Source organism: Myodes glareolus, chromosome 23, assembly GCF_982192425.1.
Source record: "Myodes glareolus chromosome 23, mMyoGla1.1, whole genome shotgun sequence".
NCBI lineage: Eukaryota > Metazoa > Chordata > Mammalia > Rodentia > Cricetidae > Myodes > Myodes glareolus.
In genome coordinates, this window is record NC_142048.1 from 32,938,435 (window position 1) to 32,961,622 (window position 23,188).

General features: G+C 43.4%; 1 protein-coding gene across 1 annotated transcript in view; it reads left to right on the forward strand.

Moving 5' to 3' along the window:
- Positions 1–23,188, forward strand: part of Mtmr7 (myotubularin related protein 7) — an 81,563-nt gene that overhangs the window by 25,984 nt on the left and 32,391 nt on the right. Inside the window, exons 3-6 of the mRNA XM_087901125.1 lie at positions 84–246; positions 8,529–8,686; positions 15,811–15,939; positions 19,179–19,313. Coding sequence (XP_087757251.1) covers positions 84–246; positions 8,529–8,686; positions 15,811–15,939; positions 19,179–19,313 — 585 coding nt within the window. The remainder of the gene's footprint in view (positions 1–83; positions 247–8,528; positions 8,687–15,810; positions 15,940–19,178; positions 19,314–23,188) is intronic.

Below are 23,188 nucleotides of genomic sequence, written 5' to 3' on the forward strand. Positions count from 1 at the left end.
GTGGCTCAGAGACCTCTTTCTTTGTCCTTGTCATTTTGTTTCTTATTCATGCTTACCATACTCATATTAACTTTTGGTCCTAGATTCTTCACAGTCAGATCTCCACCATTGAAAAGCAGGCAACGACGGCTACTGGCTGTCCTCTGCTTATTCGCTGCAAGAACTTTCAGATCGTACAACTTGTCATACCACAGGAGAGAGACTGCCATGACGTCTACATCTCTCTGATGCGCCTTGCACGGCCAGGTAGGCAAAGGAACTCGGCATCCCATAGGCGACTTCTGAAGAAAGGCACTCATGGTGAAGAGTTTGTGTTACGCTTAGGAATCACAGTGTTTTAGGACTTGTTTGCTGTCTTTGCCCTGATGATCACTTGGTACATTAATCTTGTCTTTTGAGGTCTCCCGTGAGTTATTTGCTAGATAGGCTTCATTTGATAACCCTTGTATTCTCTTTTCTTAGATTGTGGTTATAATGTGGTTTGCTTTCATTCTGAAGTCACTTTCAAAAATTACACAACTTTGGTAATTGAGTCACTTGGTATGAGGCCTAGGACAGAACTTGCAGTTTGTTACAAAGAGTTGAAAACAGTGTTACCTAAAACATCTAGAGTGTTCTTCCTTTCTCAGAATGGTCTAGTTTCTGGTTTATTTTTCTTTTGTTTCTTTGAGACAGGTTCTCACTATGTAGCCTTGACTGATCTAAAGTTCAGAGTTCTGGATTTTGAGAGGATATATATTTGCTTTGATCATTAGTAACAACAACTAGGCTTTTGTTAGTATCAGTGACTGTTGGGAGAACCTTTCAGGTCTCCCAAACAGAACACTCCCACACATGCCGTGGGGAGAATGTTTGAAGATGAAAAACAGGTAGTCTGTGTAGCTATCTATCTCCTAGCCCATGCAGTACCTGGGGCTTTAGCTGGATAGCTTACGATATACATCCGGAGATGTGTTCTTGACTCTCTGCAAGGTTTGTGTGAGCTTGCTTAGATGAAATATGCTTCCAGGTCTCTTGTGAAAAAAAAAATATCATCTAGCTAGAACCTCAGCGTCATGTGGAAGGTCATAAGGGAAATAGAATATGTGCGTGTAGTTCCTTTACCAATTGCATCCTGGTTCAGGATGAGACATTTGTGACCTCCAAAAGGCACTGGGCTGGGCTCTCTCTTTCTTCATTTGTAGATAGTTTAGAGCCAATGTTACTTAGTGGAAGTGATCCCTGGGAGTTGTCTCAATCTGGTCATTTCGACTTTGCTTTGTTCTTTCAAGGCAGTAGGTTGAGACTTTCCCCACTTCCAAGCGTGTTAAGCATAACTGCAGAGTAAGTCAAAAAATGAGTTGAACTTTCTGGAGGGTGCTCTATAATTGGAACAGCGGTTCTGGGAAGATGTAGGCTAGGCTGCATGCAGCAGAGCTTGCCAGAAGAGTTATGTGCCTGCAATTTCTGTGTCACTGATTAATGGATGTGCAGGGTAATAAATGTGCTCTGACCGGATTAATGGGATTTAGAGATAGCTGGAGAACTGGGCAGGGCTAAATAGAGCTGGAAGAACAGCTCTAAGGGTGGCAAAGGACGTGGTGGGAGCAGGACGTGCTAGCACTTTGTGTGAGGGTCCCTTTGCTTCTAAAAACACATGCTTTTTCTTCAGAGGTGACATTTTGGTCTTTAGATATTAGATGGAGCCAAAGACCTCATTGGCTGCCTTTTCCATAAATGAAAACAGTAATTCATTGAGTTAAAACTATCCCCTGAGTAGATTTAAAATGTCTCTAGAATTTTTGAAACACTGGCATTAGAAACGTCAGGTTATTGTAACACAGTGTTTTAATAAGTGTGGGAATATGGGACACAGCCTAGGCAGTTCCCGAGCATGCTGCTGAATGCAGTGCTGTTTCTGGCTGTAGTCTGGGAGGCAGGACTCAAAGCAGCAGCTCTCTACTGGGGGCAGGCACGGCTCATCACAGATCACCTGGACATGTTGACAAAATATATCCTTATTCCCCTGATAGGCATGTCAGTAAGGAGGAGAAGATCGGGGAGGAGAGTCAGAAGGGGAAGGGAGTTAGCTGGGTAAAGGGCACAGTGTAGGGTTCCACATCAGCTTAGTGCTTATTCTGGTCATAAACGTGGATCTCTTGTGACTATAGCTGATTGCAGACTGCTACAGAAGACTTTTTTATTTTATTTCATTTTATTTTATTTACAAAAAAAATGTTTGGGAGTTCATTTAATTCAAGACTTATGAAGAAGGCCTTTTCAAGCTCTATAGGTCCTTTGGATTTCTGGACAACTAAAACATTAGAAGAGATTTAACTGGTTTTTATTTTATATAAATACAGATGAGTAGGCATTTGGTCATGGATTATAAAAAAAAAAGCAGTGTATGATAATTTAGTTAAAAGAAAGATTGGACCCAGATGAGAAAATACGTTAGTCTGGTGGGTCTGACTTACTAATAAGGATATGAAATTCTCTGATTAAAAGAAGCCTGTTTCTCAGAGGACTCTGCTTTCCCATGTGCATGCTGTCTTTAGTCCCCTTCTAATTTCCCTCCTGCTGTTTATTTTTGTATCAATTATCTTGCCTTCTTTAGTGTTTGTGTATCTTTCAATACTTAAATAATTTCTTATGTTTACTTTTTACCAAATTACAGCCTTTTTTTTTAAAAGTTCATCTTAATTCCCAATTCTTCTGCATATCTTCCCCTCTTTTGGTGGTGGGAATTGGACCTAGGGCCTCATACATGCAAAGTGCCTACTGTACAGCTCAGCTACAGCCACGCTCAGCTACAGCCACAGCCACGTTCAACTACAGCCATGCTCAACTACAGCCACACTCAGCTACAGCTACACTCAGCTTCAGCTACAGCCATGCTCAGCCACAACCACAGTCACGCTTAGCTACAGCCACACTTAGCCATAGCCACAGCCACGCTCAGCTACAGCCACGCTTAGCCATAGCCATGCTCAGCTATAGCCACGCTCAGCTACAGCCACGCTCAGCTACAGCCATGCTCAGCTACAGCCACGCTCAGCTACAGCCATGCTTAGCCACAGCCACGCTCAGCTACAGCCACGCTCAGCTACAGCCACGCTCAACTATAGCCACACTCAGCCATAACCACGCTCAGAAATCTCATGATTGGGTTTATCTCATTTGCTTAATTTGAATCTTTTATATTATCTAAATCATTGATGCTTAAGCAAATTTGCAGTGGCACTTTATTTTCATCTGTGTAGGTGTATGTAGTCATGTGGGTGGCTGCACATGTGTGTGGGGCTTGGAGGACAACTTCAAGAGCTGTTCCACCTTGGTTTTTTATTTATTATTTCTTATTTTAGTTTTTATTATTTTATGTGTATGAGCATTCATGTATGGACCACATGTGTGCAGTGCCTGAGGAAGCCAGAAGAGAATATTGGCTCACCTAGGGCTGGACTTAAGAGCTACATGTGGTGCTGAGGGTGAAATCTGGGTTCTCTAGAAGGGCAGCCGGCCCCTTTAACCATTGGGACATCCCGCTGGAAGCCACCATGTGTTCTGAAAGAAGGTCTCTTATTGCCCTGGCTCATAACAAGTAGGCTAGGCTGATAGGCAGATGAGCCCAGAGATCTGCCTGTCTGCTTCCCCAATGGTGAGATTACAAGTGTGAGCCACCACGCCTGGATGTATCTAATGCCAGTCAGTTAATCTTGGGTCCTTGTGCTTACAGGGCAACTGCTTTACTGATTCTTCCATTTCCCCACCGTGCTAATTTCTTTTTTATTGACCTTATTGATCTAAGTCTGGAAGTCCTCTTCCATGAAATTAGCTTCTACAGCCCTAATGTATAATTTAAACTTTACTTATTTAAAATACATAGTGAAGATGAGGCACCCTTGCTATTTTATTTTAGGGGTGCAAAATCCAGTAACAGCCTCTTCTATCTTCTTACTGTTCTCTGATGAGTCTTCCATGGCCTTTATTATGATTTGGCTTAATTCAGTGGATTGTCTAAGGCTTTCAATACTTCTGATCCTAAAAACTCCACAGTTCTATATCCTGATGGTGGCTGGCGGCCTTTCTTTTTTGTTTATCTTTGAATTTTTAAAGTACGTTTAGCATTAAATTTTCCTCTATTTTTTCCAAGTTATTCTATAGGGAGATAACATTTCTTCCTATTTTTTTTCTAAATATCTTCTAATAACTTTTTCTGCGGATAGCTGCAAAGCTCCTCTCCTTCTTCCCCGACATGCCCCTTCTGCACCTCTCTCCACACTGGCCAGGTGACACCTTTTATATGTGAGAAAAGGAGCAAAGGGTCAGTGACAGGTTCCAAGTTGGGAGTTTACACTTGAAGTTGTGTTTCCTGTAGGAAGCAGGAAATTCGACTGAGTGAGAAGATGATGGTAGGAGAAGGGGGTTCAGCTGGAGTGGAGAGAGACTTGCTTCCCAGAGCCCAGTGAGCCCTAGTGTAACATCGTGACAGCTCACAGGCTTCCCAGAGCCCGGTGAGCACTGGTGTAACATAGTTTGCTTTCTGGATAGAAATACATTTAGTTTGTCTGCGTTAAGCTAATTATATTGTCTCATCAGAGAACAGTAAGAAGATAGCAGAGGCTGTTACTGGATTTTGCACCCCTAAAATAAAATAGTAAGGGTGCCTCATCTTCACTATGTATTTTAAATAAGTAAAGTTTAAATTATACATTAGGGCTGTAGAAGCTAATGTCATGGAAGAGGACTTCCAGACTCAGATCAATAAGGTCAATAAAAATAAGGTAGACAGTATGCAATGATGTAGGATTAGTTTTTTTTTTTTTTAGAAAATCTTTGATTTGAAAAGCAATTTTTAAAATTAAAGGTGTGCTTTAGATTACTCCTATAGTTCAGAAGCTTGGTTTCTTGGTGTTGTTTTGGTTTGCTTTAGCTTTTCATAGGAAGAGGTCCAGTGTGCCCTTCTAATAAGGACACCCTAGGACAATACTCCATCCCCCCCAACTTTCCTGCCTGTCCCTGCAGCAGAAGCTGTTCTGATGGATGTGATGCACAGACCTGGAAATATGAAGTCTGAGCATTGTTTATCATGTCTGTTTTAAGAGGGGTAGATCAGCTGAGGGAAATGGCCTTGCTTACATGGACAAATAATTTTCTCTTGTTCATAGTTAAAGATTACTATAAAGAGAAAATAGTTCATAGACTGAGAGACAGCTGTGTATTGTAAGACATACATCTGATACGGGATTGATAGCCAAACTATGTAAGGAACTTAAACTCCATGAGAAGAAAGCACATAATCCAAGTAAGAATTACAAGGGATTTAACTAGACATTTCTAAAATTATCTGAATGGGTAACAAGTGGAAAAACTTGGCATTAGTAATCATTTGGGAGATAAAAATGAAAACCACATTGAAATGCTGCTTCACACCCATGAGAGTGTCTAATGTGAAAAGACACAAATACTCTTTGAGATCAGGAAGAATAAGAAAAAAGAACTCTTGTCTACCATGAAGATATAAATGAGTATAGCCATTATAGAGAACAGTGTGGGCACTCCTCAGAAACCAAACAGAGCTGCCGTCTGATGCACCTACAGACTTGAAATCATTACATTGTCTCCTTTCGTGTTCATTTTAGCAGCCTCACCCTCACAGTCTGTGCCCATCAGCTGATGAATGGAAAGAAAAATGTTCACTATACATGTGCTATTAATTAATACCATACATTTCAATACTGCAAAGAAGGTAGATTCAAGACATTCTCATCACAAACCTGTTTATTATTTGAAGTTCGTTAGTTTGATTTACTACTTCATGCTGTATTTAAAAATCTTAACAGGACTTGGGAAGTGACTCAGCATTGCTCACTGCAAGCTTGATGACCAACGTGATTCCATTGTGGAAGGAGAGAACCAACCCCAATGATTCTTGTCAGACCACCACACCTGTGCATGGCACACATACGCACACAGATAATACTAATGATAGTGGTAATCTCAATATCACATTGAACCTATGTGTGCATGTGTGTGCGCGCACCTAGAATTTGTCAGTATACAAATTAAAAAACCATATCTGCAAACAGAATACCAGTAAACATTTCTTAAGTCCAAAAATTATTTTAATCTTACTTCTCCGATAACTGTTAAATGTTTGCCATAATTTGTGATACACACTGGGGTAGGAGGAACACAACAGTGGTGAAGTGGGAACTCGTCTGTAGGATTTATGTCTGTGCTGGGTACTTTTTCATTTCTCAGATTACACAGTCTCCAGTGCACAGTGTAGGCTGGCTTCTGAGTAAGAGGCTTGTCCACAGTACAGAAACAAGATCCAGGTTTGGCCAACAACAACAAAAATAAAATGGAGGCTTTCTTGCCCTCATATGGAATTTTACTTAAAACTGGGGCTGAAGATTTGTTTATCATCCCTTTCTATAAAAGTGTCCAAAAGAAAACATCTTCTAATTTCAATGTAAACCTAGTCTGATATCTTCCAACTGCAGGATCTTCCTGTCCAGTGTTGGTTTTGTACATTTTGCCTGTTCGCGCTCAGCCCACAGACAGGGAATTGTCAGTCATGGGATGTTTTTCCTCTTCCGACCTTGAAACCTATTTGTAAACACTTAACAAAAGGAAGCTTCACTTCCATTATTACCCCCAGGGAGCTGAAGATTTCTCAAGAGATCCTTTTGGCATCTTCAATAAACTTCTTTTGCAGTTTGCATTATGGTAGCAGACGTCTGAGTCATGAAAATGGTACTCAGTAACGGAAAAGATGGGTCAGTGTTGAACCAGCTCTTCCCAGAACAGGATCTTAATCTTCTCTGCGTTCCCCATTAGGTCATATGCCAGAAACTTTTACTGATTGACTGATTGTGTCATGTGTGTGTGTGTGTGTGTGTGTGTGTGTGTGTGTGTGTGTGCACGCCTGCCTGTGCACCATTCTTCTCTGATGCACAGCCAGTGTTCTGCTTTAATGCTTAGAATGGTGGTGTCAAGAAAGACTGAAGTGGAACATAATTTATCTAGTTGTGCTTCTTAGACGTCTAATGAGAAAGATGTACTCCTTGAAAAGGCCCTTATCTTCCTTCAAAACACGACCCTTGTCTCTCTTCTTTCCTGCGGGTGAGTCATGTTAATAGCAGTCAAAACAACCTTACGACTGAGTTTTGCTTGGCCTCCTGTTGGTGGCCAGATCCTTTATAGGGCCTTCGGTCACACATAAGAGCATTAAATTGTCCGCCCAGAGTGCTGTCAGCCTGCTGAGCATGAAATGGAAGGGCCTAGGGAAACTGAGGATATAGGCCCATATTGGAGAGAGAAAGGAAGTTTATGAGGGTGGAGAAGGGGAATAAGGGAAGCTGAGGACTTCTGCGAGAACGTGGAACACAGGTGACCTGCAGGGTGCTCTTCCTCAGCCTCCTTTGCCACACTTTTCTCGTCTTTGAAGTGAGGGTCAGCACTAGTGCCTACCAGCTGGATTGATCGGTTTCTTAGAACAGAACCTAGAACCAAACAAAGACTCATCATAGTCAGGAATTCTTAGGTCTTGTACTTCCAAGCCACAGATGCCCACCCAGCATTTTCGAGTGTGTCTGTTCCTGAACCAAGCTGTAGTGATACAAACTATACATGGAGTCCCCAAAGCGAAACAAAATGTGGCCTTGTACTATATTTTGTATTATGTACATGTTAAAGTAACTATATTAGCTGTATTGGGTTAAAATATTACTAAATTAATTTCACTGTTTCCTTTTATTTATTTTTTAATGTGGCAGCAGGGACTTTGGTAATGGCAATGTTGTTATGTGGTGAACTGTATACTTCCCTTATATGGCAAGACCAGAGGGGGGAAAAATGCTATATTTTATTGGGAAAAGGGAGGAAGTAAGACTTTTGGACTTGGCCTCACAAGGCTGAGGGAGAAAAATGTCTGGCCAAATTGAAGGAAGGCTTCCGTGATGTGTCCCTCAGTTTGGACTCCATGCGCAGGCTGTGTTGCTTTGTAGACTGATTTTATTAATGGCTCCTATAAAGATCTTAAGAGCGACACGATTATATCATGTGTAGTTGTTAAAATACACGTTTTGTAATACAATCCACAGCTTTTCTAACTATTTTGTTTCTGCTTTCTTAATTTTGTGAGCATCAAACTGTGTCCCTCTTAGGACCAATTCCAGAACCAAACAGAATAGATATCTGATGAATTCCTACATTCTTAATTATTGCCATGCTCCATATTTTATGTTTTGGAAAATATATTCACTTTTGAAGCAGTTAGAACGAATCTGTCCGCAAGCAGGAAAGATCCTGCTTTCTGCAGAGAAGGAAGCTCTTGTAGAGTTGTATCCAGATGCCTCAAGGTCTTCTTGTCATTGCTGGGAGGGGTTCATGTGACCCAGTCCTTAGCAGCAGGGTGCCCTTGTTCCCTTGCCAGGGGTGGGAGGCTGGGATGGTGAACTCCAGCTGGGACAGAATGTTTTTTGGGGCAGTTTCTGGCTTTGACTTAGCTTGATTTGGCTTCTGCTCTCTTTTCCTTGCAGTGAAATACGAGGAGTTATACTGCTTTTCCTTCAATCCCAAGCTGGATAAGGAAGAAAGAGAACAGGGCTGGCTGCTGATTGATCTTAGTGAAGAATACGAGAGAATGGGCCTCCCCGATAACTATTGGCAGCTCAGCGATGTGAATAGAGAATACAGAGTGAGTGGCACCCTCTTAGTGGGACCCAAACACTTCATCCGCGTGAACCAACAATGGCAGTTAGTGTGGGATCACTTTCCTCTCCTCTAGATTCCTCTGCTCTTCATAGAGGAAGTCTGACGGTCCCCGAGTCTTTCTCTTTTTGCTGGTACCCTGCCCCCTCCACTACTGGGGATTGAACCCAGGATCTTATGCATGCTGCACAAATGGTCTGCCACGGAGCTGTATGCCTGGCAGCCCAACTGTACCTCCCTCAAGACCATCCCTGCATACTTCTCCTCTTTGGGGGGGGGGAGGGGAGTGAGCATGTGGAAACTCAGGAAGGCCAAGTGGAGACTCTGTGGGCAGCCAGTTGATGGAGAGCTGGCTGGAACCTCATTCTCCCATCACATCTTTTTATAGCACGGGGGGGACGATTAGAGGGGAAATCAGAGGGACTCCAATGGCAGTTTGGCACCAGCCTCTTGATATGCTTACTGGATTCTCAATTGGTACATAAGGTCACCAAGAGGCTCCCTAGAGAGATGTGGAAAAAAAATGTGCCTATACTCACAGGGAGGAGTAAGGAGAAAGGGGCGGAGTGCCAAGAGGTCCCTTGTTCTCGCCAGTGATGAACTCACATGTCAGCATTAGCTTCAGTATTGATTCCTATGCTCTAGGAAGTTAGCAAGGGAATGGGGATAGAGGTGTGGAGGGGCAGCAGAGAAAGAGGGAGGGAGAAAGAGATAGAAAATATGAATGATAATGTCATGGTTTAACTGTTGTGTATTTGTGGGTTTGTTGTGGGTTGTCAAGCCCATGGTTCTGAGCATGTCTGGCAAATGCCCTACCATACCACTGAGATATACTTCAAGCCCACTCTTCTGTCTTACTTTCCTTCCTTTGTTCATAGTTACATAATTTAATAGACCCTTTCTTATTTAAATAGTGCCTGTGTTTATTGAACAGTCATAGCGACTCTCTGAATTGCCTGTTCACATTCTTGCTCCTTTATTCTAGAAGATTATCTCAGTATATTGTAGATTCTGTTTTGCTTTAGGTAGTTGTTACCATTCATGGAGCTATTAAGGATACATTCCAGCATGTTTTCTGGTCTTCAGAACTTCTGGTCTGTGTTTTTTGTTTTTGTTTTTGTTTTTTGACAGTCTCAGGCAGTCCAGGCTGAACTCAAACTCACCATGTAGCCAAGGATGGCCTTCAACTCCTGATCCTCCTGCCTTTGTATGTAAAGTGCTAAGGTGTAGATATGTTTCTCATACCTGACTTATGGAGTGCTAGAGACTGAACCCAGAATGTCTGAGCTGCATCCCAGCTCTAGTCATTGATTTTAATCATGATTTGTACTTTTGTATATTGCTATTCTTTGTCCAAATTTGACACTGTATAAAATCTACAATTAGCATTTTTACTAATTATGATTGTTATGGCTTGAGACTACATCTTATCCTAAAATCGGTGGTTCTTCACTATTCTCCAGAATATCTTGGAGATACAGATTGTTTGAGATGCAGATGATTACTCCTGATACTGAATCTTCTTTGTAATTATGCTTAAATTCAATAATTGATACCTTACTTATCTTTGTGAAGGTATCAGGTTAATGTAATTAGACTAAGTTGTCCTCTGGTTAAACTCAACTTTTACACCAAATGTTTTATTTAGCCTTAAGATGAAAGTGAAGGGAAACCCAGCTTTAAAGCAAAGGGAGTCGGATGTCTTTATTTCTAAAGCAACTGTATGATTCTTCTTGATCAAGGAAGAAAATACTGCGAGCTGCGGCCAGTGAATTGTATTTTCTTGAAAATAGGATTTTTTCTTTTGGTGACTTCCCCCTTAGAACTAACATCCCCAATGTGACTCATGCCTAGTAACCAGAGTCCTGCTCTACACAGACTGAAAACCGTGTGTCACACAGCGTTTATTTTCCAGAGTAACACACAGCAAAAACAAGACCGGCCATTTACAGAGTGTTGTACAGAAAAGGTGGAAACCGCGGGGATTTTCTGACTTGAGAAATACAACAGACTTGTCTTTATTTATTGCCCACCTGATAGAACAGAGATTGTCTACATAGTAAGTTCTGGCTAGCCATCCATTGAGGAAAGTTTCATCTTAATCCACTTCATGACCTTATGATTAAGAAAAATATGTATTTCCCCTCTTACTTTATGAGTTATTTTATACTTGGCACAAATCCTTTCAAGTGGGTGGCCGAGAGGAGCTCGCCAGTGATGGAGGTGATGTCAGAAGAGTTCTGCTGTTCTCCGGTTGTGTGGTCTTGGGCAGGTTAGTCACTGTCAACTCTGACATCAGTGCCGCATGAGCTGGGATACCTGTGACACTTGCTCATGGCAGCCTAACTCCCAAAGTACGTTCTTTGTTTTATACACAACCCTGAGATTACCTTTATTCAGGTGAAGTAATTGGTGTCTATTACACGGTTAATATTTTAGTCAGGCTGGGGATGTAGCTCTGTGGTAGAGCACTTGACCTGCGTTCACAGGGCCCAAGTTCAGCTCCCGGAAATGGGGGAAGAGTTATTTGATCTTCCTTGTAATATAACTTAAAATATGATCTAAACCATCTATTCAATCAGACTTGTTTACTCCAGTTCCCTACAGCTAAATCTTACCATATTATCTTTTATTCATAAATTACTTCATGTTGCTCATCCCTTTGTCATAAATTCCTCGAAGTAAGTTACAGGGCCAGTGTTTCTGTGTAGATGGACCTCAGTTCCCGACAAGAAGCTGCCCGTCCGCGTCTGACTCAGACACCTTGGATAGCGTGGATGGATAGCATCTTGGGTGGATAGCATCTGTATAGGTAAATACATTTACTGGAAGGTACCCAGGGCAGTAGGGACCAGTTCTGAGAATGTGACATCTTCACGGCCAGCCTCTCTGTTACTCATTTCTGCCTGGGTCTAACAGTAATTCCCGTAATAAAGTAAGGACATGGTAGCAGCTTAGTGAATGAACGCAGGAGTTACCTAAAAAGATTCCTTAGGGCAAGACCCCATGGGTACACATGGGCCTTTAAGACAGGCTAATTTAGTGAGAAATGCAGACTAATTTATTTAGTGAGGACAGAAAAAATGTTTTCTTATTCATAAACAACAGCCCAACTTGTTTCATTAACAAAGTCAAGTCAGAAGTAAAAAGCAAGAGAAAAACATGTTTCAATCTTGTGAACTTTTCCCATTTTCTCTGAGTTTTTCCTTTTGATTTTCAAAACCAGACAAAAATGTCACGTGATTCTTGAGGAATTTTAAAATGTAGTAGCATAAATTATATTGTGTGACGCATTCGTCATTACCGGGATTTTGATTACAACTCTGTGAACTAGTTGTAAAAGTGACAGCAGTGAGGTTTCTAAGATGGACGACATTTCTTTCCACATTTGCCACCGTCAGCACTGTCAGGCGCGCACTTAGTGGAGCTCAGCGAGCCACATTGCCGTGCAGTTGAACTCCAGAGCTCGCCTTGCAGAGCTGAGACTTTGTGCCCCTTACATAGTAATTCTCCCCTCTCCCCTCTCTGCTCGGCCTGTGCTTAGGTTTCTACTTCCCCATGTTAATGAATTAGACCCCTTTAGATACTGCACATGAAAAAGAATCATGCAGTGTTACCTCTCATGTGACTTCTATTGGCTTATATGGCAGCATTTACTTCCATTTAGGGTGGACGGTAGTCCGACGTGAACAGGAAACATTTGTTCATCCTTCCGCTGATGGATTTGGGAGCTGTGTTTGTCTCTTGGCCCCCAGCAGCAGTGCTGCTTCTAGCGAGGCCGTGTGAACACACCTTTGCAGTCTCCCTACTCATATGCTTATTTACCAGAGTGAGGTTTCTGCATCATGTACTGATTGTATTTTAAAAGCTGTAAAGACTTTCCTACTGTGTTTCTTGTGCTTGCATTGCTTTAGAGTCTCGGCAGCATGCACAAGGTTCTAGTTTCTCTGCATCCTTGCCAACAATTGTTTTTGGCTTTGTCTTAGCAGTGGCCAGCCTAACGGTTGAACTGTGCGACAGTTTCTCAGTGTAGTGCTTACTTGTTTCCCTGCCAGAGTAGTTAGTGCTTCTGACCGTCCTTTCCTGTGTATGTTGACTGTGGACATCTTGGGGGTGTTCAAGTCTCCTGCCTGTTTTTAGGCAAGGCATTTGATTTGTTGACATAAATTTCTTTGTGTATTTTGGATAGTAAACTCATGATTTGTTTGGTTGTCTTTTCATTCTTTTGGTTGCTCCTTGGATGCATAAAAGTCAATGTGCAGTGTAGTTTTGGTTTTTTTTCCCGCCAGTGCTTACACTTTTAACATAATCCATAGAAAATGAAAACCAGATCTTAGCGTGAAGCGATTCCTCGTTGTTTTTTGCGTCCTGCACTTACACCTTTAATCCATACTGAGTTCGTTTTTGTGTAAGGGCTAAGGGCTCACCTTTTCACTGTGGGTGTACATTTCTAGTTTTTCCAGTAGCTAGATAAGAAGCCATTTTTTCCCCAAGAACAGCTTTGGTCCCTTGTTAGGGTCCGCAGCTGCGTGTGAGGTTTATTCTTGAGCCCTCCATTCTGTCTTTATGATAGTTTCATATTCCTCGGATATCTGTGGCTGCCTAACCTGTCTTCAGATTGTGATGTAGGAATCCCCGACTTTGTTCTTTAAGAAAATGTCTTGTGTATATGGAGTCTCTTTATAATTCATATTAGTTTCAGGATAAATTTTTGTATTTCTGCAAAATGGCCATTGAGATTTTGATAGGTTTGCCTCGAGTCTGTAGGTTGCTTTGGGTAGGGACATTGTAGCCATATTGGGTCTTCTAATATAGGAATTCAAGTATCATTCCATTTGTGTCTTCAGTTTCTTCAGAAGTATTTGTAGCTTTCAGGATAGGACTCTCAGTTTTCATTTGAGAGTGATTCCTGCTTTAAAAGGAGGATGTGTCTCATTCTTTCAGCTCTGTACAAATGGTGGTTAGAACTCAAGTTAAATGGCCCTGGAAGCCTGAGGGTGTTATCATCATTAACTGATTTAGCAGTTGCTTTAGCGTCTTGGAGATCCTACTAGAAAATGCATCAGAATGCCAATTACTTGCCTCATAGACTAGGGCTCAGTGCTCTGAAGAAGCAAGATTCCTTTAATAGAGCTGTGTTCAAGAGATGAAGTTGTGCCAGCCAGTTTGCAAGCCTGGAAGTTGTTGACTGGGTAAGGGAACTTTGGCCTTTGCATCGGCTGAGCCATGAAGGTCCACGGTTTTCTGAGAGTGACGGCTCTGCTGTTCTAGAAGGTGGTGTCTGTCTTGTGCAGTCGCTAATGCAGAGACAGCAGCACAGCCTCAGAGTTTTGGGTTGGGCCCTCGGTATCTCTCCTTCCCTAGTGTCATTTCAGCCATGGGGTACACAGTGGTGTGGCCTGGACCACACTGGATGTTTTCTGGCTGTGAGAGAACTTCAGGAGCAGCAGGGTCCTTCACTTTCCTCTTGATCTCCAGAAGCTATGTGCAGTATTTTGGAAAGTCTTCCCTAGTACAGATTGTTATTGTACTTAGCCATTAAACCTTTCAGTTTCTTCGTATTTTTGTTATTAGGAAGAGGCTAGGTGATTCTCAATTTACTGAAAACCTACTTTCTTTCAAAACTGGTAATTTTCAACATAACGGCAGTCTGCTGAGTGATCACATGTTTGACCCACGGGCCAGCAGAAGTGGTTTGTGTTAATATTCTAGAGCTTGCTTGCTTGAGACAGAGTCATACACTAGGCTAGAATCAGGAAGGAAGTGCAATGTTCTGTGGCCCCATTCTTGCTGTCTGGGTCCTAGTAGGCTGGGCTCTCCACTTCTGGAACAGGACTTTCCTTGAGAGTACGAGCCCAGCTGAGACTGAAAGGACGCTTTGGACCTGTGGTCATTCCTTTTATGGCCTTTTGCGCCATGATTTTGAGCTGTCTGGTTAAGAGAGTCAGTGGAAGCAGGCAGGGATAGATGGCATCTTGTCAGGAGGCTGAGAACTCTCATGTGGTTTCTCATTCCCTTTAGTGGCGACTTGTAGTGTGGTAAGAGTGGGTGGAGTTGGCCAAAGGATCCGTAGATAAAATATTACCCCTGTTGCTACACCCATGTGGATTCTGTTGCTATGACTCCAAAGATGCTTGACTTCCAGGAAAGAAACGGTTGCTTGATGAAGCCCAGGAAGCTGCCATCTGATGGACTGACTGATGGGAAAACCAAACACCAACAGCAAGCAGCACACACCATTGCCAAGTGCTGGCATTTCTTTTGGCTCCGGTGCTTTATAAAGTGCCCTGTCATGGCTGATATCTGATTGTTTCCTTCTGTCCACTCCCTAAAATATCATTACTAAACTATCACTTTAGGAGATCAGAAAACCAAAGCATCCGGTGTAGTTTGGTTCTTCAAGGTTGCAGAGTCACAAATGCCAGACCAAAGGTATCAAGCAGCTGATTTCTGATTCTCAATCCTATGGTCCTCCAAGGCACCAGGTCCTATGAGGAGCAATTTTTTTACTACTTATTAAATCAACTCACATGAATCACAGATGACGCTGCTACATTGTGTGGTAATGAGAGGCGTACCGTGAAATCCTATCTAGAAATCTTCCTAGGGGAGGACCTGGGAGGAGACTTCCTAAAAGAAGGTGTGGGACTGGGTGGGCTGGGGAAGAATAGAAGGAACCTGAGAAGACCAGGGGCAGGGGTGTTCAGAGAAGGCTAAAGAAGTACACAGCGTGCCAGGGACACAGGTGACCTGAGGATGTAACTGCTGTGACTACGTTTTCGGAAATTGTCCCCACACAGGCTGCCAGTCAAACATAGGGGGCTAATGTTTCTTCAGCCATTAGGATGCAGAGTTGCAGTTTGGAGAGAAGGACAGTGCACAGTGACACGGTGTCCGCAGTCATTCTGCGTTCCCTCCGGATTTGTCACAGACTTGGCAGCACTTCCCTTCTCAGAGTGGCTTCAGGTTTCCTCGAAACAGCCCCCTCTGTAACTTGATTAGGAAAGCGAAGATCTGCAGCCTTCAGGCACGTCGAAATGGGATTTCTGGGGTCAATTTGCAGTGTGCTGCTTGATTGCCTCAACATACCTTTCTATTTTCTGGTGACAGGTTTGTGACTCTTACCCCACGGAACTGTACGTTCCCAAATCAGCCACAGCACACATCATCGTGGGCAGTTCCAAGTTCCGGAGCCGACGGCGGTTTCCTGCCCTCTCCTACTACTGTAGAGAAAGCCATGTACGTCTCACAGCAGGCCTTTGCTTCAGCCGGCTTTTAGGTTTTATCCTGGGTGGGAGTTTTTCTAGCTTCCTCTGTCTCTTTTTCTCTTTGTGTATTTATTTGAATTCTCAGTGGTACATGGGTATCCTGTGGGTGGTGTGAGACAATCTAGTTCCATGTAGAAACTTACCTTCCATGTCTATTTGGCAATGAAACAATGATAGACTCAGACATTACCTAAGCATATTCAGCTGCCTGGATGAAGCTGTCCTCTCTGGAGGTGCTATGCGTGTTTTTCTGACCCTTAGATGAAGAGGGCTTTAGTATCAGCCATCAGTTCCCCACTCCAGGCAGTGGATGAGGAGGCTCCCAGCAGGCTCTCACTTTTAAAAGGAAGGTCCAAGAAGCAAGTGTGACATTTCTGCTCATATCCTGTCCAACAGAACTGTGCAGAGAAGGCAGAAAAATGCAGTCTTTGGGTAACCATGCAAGGAACTACGATTTAAAGCTCTGTTTCCATGGAAGATAGGAAAACAAACTTGGAGGAGTAACAATATTCTTTGCCATCAGCTATAAAAAATACTTAGCTCGAGTCAGGCAAAAAGGTTTGATTTTCGTGGTTAATATAGTTTTATATTTTAAACCAAGCAATGCTCTGTGTGTGTGTGCACACGCGTGTGTCCACACATGTGTACATATATGTAATTGTATGTAAATGAATGTAAATTTACTTACAGTCAAGGTCGAGCAACAGCTGTCAGGTGATAAAGGAAGTTTCCGAAAATATTTTGAGCAAGGCAGCTCCAACAGAATAAGGAAACTGCCTTCTGGGTCGCCTCCTCCAGAAGACGATGCTTGGTTAGCAGTGGGTTCTCCTCATTGAAAGGATGCATTTGCGTCCCCTGCTCTTTTCCCAGCCATGAAATGGGGCCTGGAGAAACGTGACACTTGCCTGTATTATTTAACTCCTGATACGTTTCAACCCACACAGGAGTGGAACAGTGTTTAGTGGCCAAGGATGTTGTGACTCCTCTTTCTTAAAAACGGAGTTAGTAAAGTTATGAGGTTCTGTGGTGTTATACTTTAAATTGAGATGCCAGTATTATTAACATTTTGTGATGAAGTGAGAGAGGACAGGAATTTAGGTGAGGGATAGAATTGATTGTTCTTCCTTCCAGCAGTAGGACAGACAGAGTATTTAAACAGTGAGTCCAGTGTCTATACTGCTCCCTTTTCTGAGAAAAGTGAACCTTTCTTGGGTCAGTGTGATATCATAGGATAAAGGTACAGTGCCTCGGATAGGAGGCACCTTCAGAAGGTAGCTCAGAGGCCAGCTTAGTCTAATGACCTCCATGCCTGCTTCTGCCCTCTTGACCTTCTGATCTTTCCAGCAGTATATCATCAAGTATATCATGAAGTTGGGAATCCTCTGCATTGGATTTAGTTGTTCTAGCAAAGGCTTCGGATAGACTTGTATCCGAGCATCCTCTCATGATGTGGTTACTCTGGGAAAACACTGACCATGTGGGCCCTTGAGCTCCCGTTCCCACATCTCTGTACACACAAAAATCTGAATTGCAGGAGGAAAAGTAGTCATGTGTGTTGTGTAACAATATTTGGATTCCAGTGTTATGTTTAAGTATATAAGAGCTTCTGGGTGAGGGCTTGTCCTTACAAAGTCCCATTGCTGAATATGGATATCTGTGACTGTGTGGGAGTCAGGTGAAGTGGCCTCTTGGCTTTCCACGCTCTTGTTGATTGTTATAACCTAGCCATTGAATAAGGGCCATGTTGCAGTTGCACGGGGAGGGGTGAAAATGGGGTGCTGTGGGGGGGAGGTCAGGCCTTGCAGTATTGTGACAGGCTGTCCCTGTTCCTACTGGAGGTTTAACTGATTTGTCCATACCATAGGCTGGAGGAAAACAGAGACCCCGTACTTCAGTGACCACGAGCTGCCACAGGCTGTTAGGTCAGGAGACTTATGTGACAGGGTCCTTATCAGTAGGAGCAGTGTGTGGTGAGAGCTTGCATTAGGGTCTCTTGGTTTTGCCAGATATCAAGGCACCCCATGACATTAATTTTAATCCTGTGTCTGTACATGGGCCTTGCGGAGCTCCCCATCACTCAGACTCCCTTTGAAATCAAGCAGCTTTGCAGGTCATGGTTAGAGACTTACTTATGGACAGCATTCTGGGTTTGTTTGTTATTTAGAGTTATGTTAGGGTTTTTAAGAGTTATTTTACTTTAAATTATGTACAATATGGTCTCCTAAATTCACATCATAAATTTCTAGGGAACAAAACTCATCAATGACTTAGTACCAAGAAGACCCTGTGCTTTTTCTCACCCCTACTTATAACCTTCTCCACCTGACTCCTCCCTATAACTTCCTGTCAGCTAGTTGCTGACGCAGCCTCCTGGCGACAGGTGAATTTTATTTGTTCAAAAACATCTTTGTATCATTAAACAAATGTCCCAGAGCATAAACAAAAGTAACACACCTTAAAAGAATATTCTACAACACTGATGTTTGCGTATACACTGCTCACCCTCTCTACGTACTTTACATTGGCTTTCGGTTGGTTAAAATACCCAAGGCAAATACTTGCTATGATGGGCTGTTTAGGGATAGGTGACAAAAAAGTCTAAGTGTATTCAGTATGGTTCAGTACTTTTTATCTGAATAGTTTTAACCCACAGTTGTTTAAAGCCACAGCTGGTTAAACCCACCAGTGCAGGACCTGGGAAATGGAAGGATGGTTGTATGATGTTGGAATTGAAGGTCAGGGAAATGTCAGGACATGCTAAGAGGAGTCTGAAGAAACGTCTTGTTTTTAAACGCTGTTACTGAGCAATAGTGACATGGGCTTTCATTACTGGGAAAATGTGACCCTCACAAATGATTTTGGGTGCTTATGATCTTTTAAATAGACTAGGATAGAAAATGATAAGAAGCAGTAAGTAAAAATCCCCCCCCCCCCCCCCCCCCCGTTTAAACCTGTTTAAGGAAAACAGGTTGCTTAAAATGGCTTTAGGTTTCATGATTTGGATCGCATCTAAAGATCTTCACACATTCCTACGGTCTTACACAGAAAGCTTGCCCATGTAGAGGGTCTTCGACTTTGATTCAGATTTCCACAAAGTCTCGTCCTATTTCCAACATTGGCGTGGGGTGCAGGCTAACCAAGGACTCCTTGCTCTGGGATGGCCCCGAAGCCTCTCTGACGGCACTGTGTTGCTGTGGCCTCTTCCTGCAGGCCTCCATCTGCAGGAGCAGCCAGCCCCTCTCTGGCTTCAGTGCTCGGTGTCTGGAGGACGAACAGATGCTCCAAGCCATCAGGAAAGCCAATCCCGGAAGTGACTTCGTTTATGTCGTGGACACGCGACCCAAAGTAAGTGCCAACATTTTCATGCACGTCTGTCTCTGCAGCCCTGAGTCCCAAGGCTGGACTGAACCAAAGCTTAACTGATACCGTCCCTTGCTGTCATTTTTAAAATGGTTGCTGCCTTTTAATCCATGGCTGTCCAAATCAGCAGCCGCAGTTACCCCCTGCTATCAGCAGTGGTTAGGCCACAGCCTAAGAGCATTCCGTTCCCTCAGGTACTGACTTTTTCAAAGCTAAGAAGGGAACTTAACTAAATCTCTGTCCCTCTGAAGAACTCAAGATTCAAGGTTTGAGGTGCAATTCTGCTCCCCAGAGAGCTGGATAATGAGCAGCTCACCCCCTCTCCTCCCGTGTCTCCCCAAAAGCCCTTGTGCTGCTCCTTGCCCCTCCGTAAGAATCCTTCTCCACCTGGCTCCTCCCTGCCACGTCCTGTCAGCTAGTTGCTGATGCAGCCTCTTGACCACAGGTGAACTTTATTTAATCAAATACATCTTTGCATCATCAAACATGTCCCAGAGCATAAATAAAAGTACCTTAAAATAATATTCTATAACCGTTCCTGGCTCCCATTGCTCCATCTTCATAGGGTAGTTGTAGGACATGTGAATTAAATGTCAGCAATGCTATTTTAAAAGGAACACAAGGGAATAAAAACTTGACATAGGAAAGAGAAAATAGACTAATAGCTCAAGTCAGTTTAGAAGTTGAACCATTATGAGTAGGCGCTTCGTGGCGACGTCATAGGTATTTATAGACATAGTCTTCACATCTTGCCACATATACATACCACGTCTATGCCTTTTTAGTAAAGTTTCACTGCACACCACAGACAGAATCTCCAGACCAGGGAAGAAGATGCTAGGAGGTTTGCACTTGGAGGATGTGAAACAGCTTTAAACTTCTATTGTTACCTTTCAGTTTGTGCCTTTCTGCCCGAATCAGACTTAGACCCCTTCCTCTGACCCAGACCATCCTCCTGCCTCCTCCCTGTGTTTTCTGCATTCTCTTAGAGTTTGTACTCCTTAGACGATATTCTGCAGCCAGGCTCAGGACGGGGAGGGAAGCTGGAACTTTACTGAGCGGAGACGGAAATCCGTCTCCTACCCTGCTTTTCCAGCTTTACACAGAGATAAACAGACAGACCTGCTAACTGAAGAGCCACTGATCCAAGTTGGCTGTGTGTGGTGTAAGCCTTCCCCAGAGTGTAGCAGCTGCAGGGCCAGGCCTAGTCCATATTTAAAGCCAATTAATCCTCAGGATTTGATTTGAAGGGTATATTTAGTACTCACTCTGTTTATTCTAGTGATGAGAAGTTTGACTCTCATCCATTAAACAAAGTTAGGTATCTTCTCATATAATCCAGGCACACGCACATGCACATGGTTTTTTAAACCATTCGCTTTAAGCTTTCTTTCTTCTTCCTTTTTTTGCTTCAAGGACCATGACTATGCTGGTTGATCCCCACCCCCACCCTGAGTGTGTTAGCTGTATGTGTTTCCTAGGTAGCCAGGAAAGTAAATGGATGTGTGCCATGAAAGGTTTGCGTGCTGACGTGCAAGTGTTCCCTAGGTCCTTGGCCCTGCACTCAGATTTACTCCCTAGTATACAGAGAAAGGCTCAGGAGGCTGTTCACAGGATCCTGATCCTTGGCCTCTGAGCAAGGCTAAATCCACACAAGAGCATCCCAAGCCACCCACTCAGATGAAAGCCTTCTGAACTGCTTGCTGCTGTGAGAGTGATGGGCAGCAGAGGCCGTGACATCCTCAAGTTTGTATTGTCCAGAGTCTCCTCGGGGCCACGTGCTGCTGCTAGAGATTGGTGCATTGAGGTCTAAATGTGTCAGAACAGTATTTGCTGAGGTCTCAAACACGGAGTGTTTCATCACATCGCAGCCTTGTCCTTGACTGTATCAGATGTTCGGATTTTAAAACTTATCAGATTTTGATGGGCTTGCAAAAGTGTTAAGTGCTTTTTAATTTAATTTTTGTAAGAATCCTGCGGATTAGCAGACTTCTTGTCTTTCCCTGGGTAAGGTCTTAGCTTTAAAGAGGTTAAATAATTCACCAATATCGCACAGTTTTGGGCTGAGACCACATTCAGTCAAATACAGGCTTATTTGACTCCCAAACTAGTGTTTTTTCTGTTTACTAAAATCCTCTCTGGGGGACCATGTCTCCGCTTTAAGACACTATTGAGGGTTGCCACCTCAGCAGAAACACAGACACAGCTGAAGAGCCAGCCCCAATCTCAGCCGGAATCACTTCAAGGCCAAAGGAGCAGGAAGGGCTTTGAACTGTGCGCTGTACACCTACTAGCTATGGAGGAAGTGAGTCCTGAAGGCTGGGGTGAGGTTGAGATCAGCCTGTGTCACGCTCCAGCTCCAAAGATTGCTTCCTGGTTATGGCCTTGGCATCACTGCATCTGTGGTTATTTTATTGTGTAACATAAAGTCATGGGGTGTTTCTCTTTCTCTGGAGATGAGGTAGTGTCTGTTTACTGGGTTCCATGCAGGTGGCATCTTCAAGACACAGCTGTGAAGATTAGGGGCGTCTAATATGGTCCCAAGTGGGAACATATTTCCTGGTCATATATGCCTCAGCCTTGCAGGGCCAGTGACAGATGACGGAGAATGGGAGCGTGTCATTGTGTTTCATGGCAGGCGAGGACAGTCATCACTTCTGTTCTTTGTCCATGAAAGGACGGAGCAATATCCTTTGGCTTAGGCTGGGCCTGAGCAAACTGATAAAACCTTGCTGAGACAACTTACCTGCACTGAAGGTCCCCAGTGAGGAACTGTGGGCAAGTATGCTGGTAGGGCTGCAGGAATGGGCTCATGCCACAGTGGATCTTCCATGTGTGGAATGGAAGCCTACATGTGTGCTTTCATAAAGTCACCCTTTGGATACCCATGCCAATAGAAGGCAGAGATGGTTAATGAGTATTCATCAGAGAAGCACTGTTAAGCAATAAGACAATTGTAATTGCCTAGCTTCGCAAAGAGCAATTTATCTAAGTGCTTCCATTCCATGGGGCCCCTTCTACCAGCTACACAGAAAAGGTGAACCTGGCAGAAAACACAGGAGGGGAAGAGTCTCGGGGAAAAGCATTCTTCAGTCCGCATAGCCTGTAGATAGGGAAAAAGACCATTTCACATCATATGTGGGTTGAAATGTAAATTAACCTGAATCAAGATTCCTGCTTGAATATAATCCTGATACTCTTAAATATGCACAAGCCGCCTCTAGATGGGAAGGGGAAGAAGTTGACAAGGTCATCTGTAGACAGTATTTGTAGGCGATAGAATCATCCAGTATTTCCACGAGTGTGCCACAGTTAAAGTTAGTAAGGTGAGGGGAGGAGAGGACCATCCTTTGACAACCTGTGTCAGGCTGTGGCCCAGTTCTTCTGCTAAAGTCAGCTTCACTGTGGTTTCCTGTTCAATTCTGAGCTCAGGCTTTGCAATGATTCGGGCATAAAATGTAACTGGTATGGTCCTGGACTCCAAGGCTAGGTAGGGTAGGGACCAGGCCTTCCTTCAGCTGTCTCTCCAGACTGGCACTCACTGGGGATTCATGGATGGGATTCATGGGGTGGTACAGAACCTGATTGTGTTTCTTTCTAGTTTTGGCTTGATCACCTCTTACCTCATTCTTTTATGTAGTCATGTGACCAGTTGGTCAGCCAATCATTAGTCTCCTTTGTAAACTGTGTGTAGAGTGTGGCCATGAGTGAGGTGCAGACATGTGTCTGTAACTGATGGGGCTCCTGGGCAGCACATACTCTCTCCACTTCTCACTGCTGATTCTTTCTTTGTTTCCTTTTTCAGTGCTGGGGATTGAACATATGACTTCAAGTACTTTGCTACTGAGCTACACCTCAGT